The sequence below is a fragment of the Populus alba genome, chromosome 6 (assembly GCF_005239225.2).
Source record: "Populus alba chromosome 6, ASM523922v2, whole genome shotgun sequence".
In the NCBI taxonomy this organism is placed as follows: Eukaryota; Viridiplantae; Streptophyta; class Magnoliopsida; order Malpighiales; family Salicaceae; genus Populus; species Populus alba.
This window is the reverse complement of record NC_133289.1, coordinates 2,732,962-2,739,586: the sequence shown is the minus strand read 5'-3', so window position 1 is coordinate 2,739,586 and position 6,625 is coordinate 2,732,962. Positions and strand designations below refer to the sequence as shown.

General features: G+C 33.5%; 1 protein-coding gene across 1 annotated transcript; it reads left to right on the top strand.

The window, feature by feature from the left end:
• The first annotated feature begins 3,959 nt into the window (after positions 1–3,959).
• LOC118053028 (transcription factor ORG2) lies at positions 3,960–5,128 on the top strand. The gene is made up of 3 exons (XM_035064155.2): positions 3,960–4,356; positions 4,465–4,821; positions 4,921–5,128. The coding sequence occupies exons 1-3, from the start codon at positions 4,045–4,047 to the stop codon at positions 5,008–5,010; spliced, it is 759 nt and encodes a 252-aa protein (XP_034920046.1). The 5' UTR covers positions 3,960–4,044; the 3' UTR covers positions 5,011–5,128.
• The last annotated feature ends 1,497 nt before the right edge of the window (positions 5,129–6,625 follow it).

Here is a 6,625-nt window from a genome sequence, read left to right as displayed (position 1 = left end):
AATAGAGATTTAATTTTCATCATTGGTTTTTATTGGCCTGGTTAATCTTTTCAAGCAAAAAATGAATAGCCCAAATACTATAATCCCCTTCAAATAAAGACAAAATAACTAGCATTGAAAGGTTTGTTGGTCATTTGATCTTTGGATGCACAATGTAATTACTCTCGAACACTTATAACCAAAATTATTTAAGCTATCATGTAATTGTAAATGCATTTCATCTTTTATCATTTTATTTTTTAAAAAATTAGGTTTTATAATTTTTTTTTTATGGAGTTATCTCGATCTAATAACTTAAACTATTTGGTTGACAAGTTGACCTCCGTGAGCTCAAGCTTTTTTTTATTTATAATTGTTATTTTTCTAATTTTTTTTCATGTCATAATTCAACATTCAACAGTAAATTTTTAAAAAAAAACATTAGGTTTTTTTTTTTTTTTTTTACTTTTTGTCATGTTATCTTATCCTCATTATCTAATTCATAGGTGAGATAATTGGCTCAAGCAATCTTAGGTTTTTTTTTAACTTATAATTGCTATTTTTTTCTCTTTGTATGGTTGATATTTTTTTTAATTTAATCATTAAACATTTAGTTAGTTAGGAGTAGGTTTCATAGTTTTTTTAAATGTTTTACTTCTGATTAAATGATTTGAGTTACGGGTTTAATAGATTAACAAGAGCTAAATCAATTTTATTTTTATTTTTTATTTTATCATTCGATATTATTTGTTTTCTTTCTTTAAAATGTTAAGCGAGCATCATCTTTTTCTTCAAAATAAAAATTATTCAACCAGCAAGAAAGTGCGCATTACATGGCTAGTATTAATTTAGTTCTCCTCCTAAACCCTTCAGATTTTATTCATGAACAGTTCAGTTCTATTGTTGCTGAGACATGGAGAAAACAAGTGGGTGGATGGCCAATGTTTAGAATTTGGCAGAAGCTTAAGAATTTAAAGCCTCCTTTGAAGAATCTGAATGCTAATTTTTACGGGAATGTTACAGAAACGGTAAGAAGAACCAGAGTGGATTTGGAGAATACAAAATCTCTTCTAATGAGCTCTCCTACAGAAGATCTAATGGTTAGGAAGTAGCAGCTCTCTGCTCTTCTAGTAAGTTACTCTGCGGCAGAGGAATCTTTCTTTCAACAAAAATCAAGAGTGACTTGGCTGCAAGGAGGAGATGCTAACACAGGTTTTTGCCATAAAATGACAAGAGCTAGAAGATCTAGGAATGCTATTTCAATTCTTCATAACAATGTACGTGAACAGATCACTGCTCCTGGGGATATTCAGAATGACATTCTGAATTTTTATCAGAACTTATCTGGCAAGGCTGACGAGGTACTTGTATTTATAATTCATCTCAAAGACTCTAACTAATAGGTTGAAGAGATGCTTGCCTTCTCTCATTAGTTTGAATCGATCTGCATTTGTAGAAGGCACAAAGATTGGAGTTAATGTTAATACTTTCTCAGGAGGTTGTGAAAGGCTACCGTAGGAATAATTTGACACCAAGAAGTTCTTCGATGACAGATATAATGAAAGCTTTTGATTCAGTAGAACGGAAGTTTCTTTTCAATGTGTTAATGGCTATGGATTTTCCGACTTAGTTTTTACATTCTTAAGGAAATTTTGATTCAGTTGAAAGCTTGTGTCACTTCCCCAAAATACTCTATCCTCATCAATGGTGGCTTGTGTGATTATTTTTAAAGCAAAAGGGGGCTTAGGCAAGGGGATCCACTCCCCCCTTACTTTTTTTTCATTGCTATGGAGATTCTATCGTGTACGCTTAACTCTGCAACAGCCACTGGGGGACTGAGATATCATCCTAAATGCAGGAGAGTATCTCTCACCCACTTGTGCTCTGCTGATGATTTGATGGTATTCACAAATGGGCCTTTAGAAGATTTGCAGGCTATTAACTCCATGTTCTCAAGGATTCTCATCATCTTTCCGGGTTGAAATGTAATCCTGCAAAGAGTGGGCCCTTACTCAAGAGCAAAATCTGACAACAAGCATTGTGAAAATTCAATGGAGAGATAAGGTTGCCCAAAGCTAAGCTATTGGAGTAGCAAGGCAGAATCCTCTAACAAAGCTCCTTACAATGCTGCCCACAATGCCTCCAAAATTGGCTCTTTTGGTGGAGAGAAGTTAGGAGATAATGATGTTTCAATGGTAACAAATTCAAGTTAGAATGGTAGTCTAACAAGATAAGGAAACTGCTGTCATTCACCCGAAACAAAAGGGACTCTGTAATACCAAATCAGACATGACAATACATGGAGGCTGCTTCATGTCCTTGTTCATGCAGATCAAGATAACTACTAGCAACATATATGGAAGATAATCCCTAGTTGCTAGCTCTTGGAATCCTTGTATATGTTATCTTCAGTACCCTTTAAATGCTCTGCTTTTGTTGCTGTAAGTTAATATGGCATTGTATGCTCACGTTCTTCTTAAGAAATAACACCAGAACAAAACTTAAAATCTTTCTCTCACCGGTAGATTATTATGTAATGCTAATCATTATAATAAATAATGGCCTTCAAAGTTATTGGGAAGCCTAGGTCTGGGAATGAGAAGAGTGTCTGTCTCCACGCGATAGCCTCGAGTGTAAGACTAAGACACTGGCTAAATGTGCTCTTAGGACTCGCGCAAGCCATGCACATCGCACAAGAGCCTTCTGAGATCAACCATTGTAACACAAGCTCTTCGGAAGCAGAAGAAAAAAAATGTCAAAATTTATATCACCGTTATATTAATATATGGGATAATTAAGGCCAAGCCCCTTTTTTTGTGTTTTTTTGCTTGATACTATTATATTAAGTTTTCTATATATTAAATAGTGAAGGGAGGGAAATGTAGATGTCATTCATAAGCTAACCAGTTCTCATCTCTTTGTTCCATTGGGTTTTGTGAGTTCATCAACTAATTACTTGTGTCTCTTCATTTTATGTTTGTTATTTTATACACAAGTAAGTATAAATTTAGTGATTTCGACAGCAACTTACACCAAATTTTGAGATAAAACAATGGGCAGCAGATTGCTCTAAATAATTAAATATTCCTCCATCAGAGAAAGCCAATGGCATACAGATAAGGTCGCAACTATCCCATTTAATTGGGGTTGGTATATATCTTGCAGATAATAATAATATTGTCCAATTAACTTTTCCATAGTTTATATATAAGGTAGTGTGTTTTTCTAATAATATTCAAAGTGCATTTGTAAATATATCAAATATCATGTATACATTTACGTACATAAACGCAATCCACAGTTGGGTAACCACTTTCAAGAGCCAAACCGCATGAAAGAGCCGATTAGGTCCCCAGCAAATGTACACTTACATGTAGATTGAAAAATACAATCGTTACAATTCAAACAAAAAATGTATTCTCCCCCTACATGTCCACCAGGGTGTTTTCGTGAGATTAGTCATGGTTGCGCAATGACCCGGCAACCACTAAATCAAAAAAAATAAAAAAGATTTATAGAGCATTTACATGTAAATTAAAAGATTTACAGTGCATTGACTATAGTAATAATTAAGCTGGGAATGGAATTCGACCAAGATTCGTCCTTCTTGTATGGTGTAATATTTTGATAGCATTTCTCTCCAGTTTCATATTTTTATAGCGAGACCTTTTGTTTAAAAGAATTTTGCATATTTAGTATTCATATCCTTCATTCTGACTGGGCCACTGCTAATTTGACTGCCTATTCATATACATAATTAGTTGTATCAGTACAGTACCACGGCATCAAGAATATTCTTGCAAAAGATCGAGAAGCTAGCTAGGTAGTGCCATTTTCATTTTTCCCTTATATTATAAAAATAACTACATTTCGGGCATCAAATTTTTTAATGATTTTCTCACCATTTAATAACAAATGATTTTATAAAAAAAATCAAATTATGGGGCATACATGATCAAATGATGAGGCCTCTATGATGAGAGCTTCATGATATAAAGTCATGATCATATCTCTCACTTGCTTAGCAAACTAATTAAGTTTCAAAAGCCTAAAACCTAATCCGAAATGTTAGAATTATCTCCTGCTACTTTGTTTTCAACATTTGGATGGCCCGTAGAGGAACCCACAAGCCATGAGCGGAGCTACCCAAGTTTTAGAGATAGTGAAACCCAAGAGTCATTAATTACTCAATTCCCTCCATCTCAGCCACAAATAATAAAGCTTGATCGCTCCCCATCATTCACGGCATATAGTGGAAGTGTTGACCCTAGCATGGTCAAGAAACTTAGCCACAACGCTAATGAACGTGACCGTCGCAAGAAGATTAAAAGTTTGTATTCTTCACTTCGTTCACTTCTCCCAGCAGCTGATCAAATGGTACGTTTCTTATTGAACCCTAAGAGGCAATCCGTTATAATCAAGAGAAGCTTTTAATTTAAACATGGGTAGGTCTTGAGTTTGATGGTTGCGATGATATCGTTGCAGAACAAATTAAGCGTGCCGGCCACTGTTTCACGTGCGCTTAAGTACCTACCAGAGCTTCAACAGCAAGTGGAGAGACTGGTTCAAAGAAAGGGGGAGCTTTTATCAAAGTTATCAAAGCAAGGTGGTATAATTCATCAAGAAAATCAAAGAAATGACACCGTTTATAGCTCTTTATCATCGGTATCGGCAAGCCAGCTTAGTGATAGAGAAGTTGTCGTTCATATTTCCACTTACAAGAACCATAAAAGTCCATTATCAGAAATCTTGCTCACCTTAGAGGAAGATGGACTTGTTCTAAAAAACTCTTCTTCCTTTGAGTCATTTGGGGACAGGGTCTTCTATGATTTACATCTTCAGGTGCTATAACATTTGTTTGTGTTTTTTTGTTTGTCCTTCTGTTTCTTTCTTTCGTAAAGTTTAGAGTCTAATTTTTAACTTTGTGGATTGATTTTACAGGTCATGGAAGGAACTTACACATTGGATAGTGAGGCCATGAGGGCGAAGCTTGTGTCTTTATCTGTAAAGAGGGAATCATCGTCTCTATAAATTCAGGTGCTCCATATTCTAATTTGATGCGGAAAAATTAGCGTAGGATTTTCTGGATGAGACTTACAAAAAGATATGGTTTAATAAGCTGTTTTAATGGGATTTAAAATATTCATAACTGATTGGATATATTTAAATTTTATTGGTGAATTCCTGATAAAAAAAAAAAAAAATTGAATATGAATTAAGCTTCTGTGCACTCCTCATCAAGCTTGCTCTCTACTCGGATTTGTCAATTTACTTTGAAAGCTCTCAAAATTGCCTTCGAAGTTTTGGACCATAATTTAGATTTTTTTCCTTGTTAATTTTGGATTTTAGCTTTATTATTTTTCCTGATTGATTGTTTCTTAATTATTTATAAATATTTTGGGTATTTAAATTTATCTTTTTATATTTTGTAAGATTTTTGCTTAATAAAACTACATACGTACTTTTATAATTTTGACTATATAACTCAAATTTATAGTTTTCTTCGAGTGATGATTGCATATATATATATATATATATATATAAATGCAATCTAGTTTAAAATGTGAAACAATGACTGTTTGTAATCTCGACGAGCCCAGAAGCATTAGTATACTTTGGCCAGCAACACCATGCACTAGAAGGGGGAAACAATAAAAGATAGACCACTAGCATTTATCTTCGCCAGTGGCAAAAATAAAAAATTCAAAGCCATAAAAGATTTAATTTATTGATATCTCCTCTTAACGAAAGTGGGGTTTTTAATATATTTTTCTTCGAAATGGGTATTGACCACACACCACACCGGACAGAAGAGTTTTTTTTTTTTTTTTTTTTTCCATGACGATCTAAAAATAATGAAACAGTATAATGCAACGTTTGGGGGCCATGTGATGGTGTCTGAAGTTCGTTCTCTATATATGGGCTTAAATTTCCAAGGTAAACTTTTTTTTTTAGAAAAATGTTGAACAGATAGTCTAATGTTTTTGTTTCTTTCAATGAAGAAAGGAAAATAGATTGATAATTAAGGAGACCACTTAATGATAAAACACTAAAGCAGTTTTCAGGAAAATAGATTGAAAATCTGGGGATTTCGGTGATGATTTGGACACCGCAGGTGCAGCACTTGATGCTCCAACTGAAAAAGAATTCATTTCCTCTGTTAACATTGATAGAATCACTTTCTTCTAATGGCTGCTGAAGCAGTTAATTTATAGCGTGTGACATGGAGGGTTTGGTTTAAAACGGTGTGAGTTGAAAACATTCCAATTCCTCCAAATAACATAGAGATCGATTTGAGAAACATATACGAGTATTGGGCTAGGGTAAATAAGTTAATCCAGGTTAATTATTTTTATTAAAATAATAAAGTTTTATTTGTATTCTTTTTTCCTTACAAAGTGTTGTTCTAGTTATATAGATTGATTGGGTGAAAAACTCGATTAAAGTTGAATTGATTTAATTAGATCAATATTTAATTTAATTCAACTAAAAATAAAAGTTTAGAACATGTTTTGGATTTTGTATTTTCTGAATTAACCCATTTAATTATACCATATTTAATAACTATGAAAAAAACTTGAAAGCATTTTTGCAACATCGCTTCCTACACTAACAGCTAGTACTTTTTGCAAGTGGTGTGAATAAT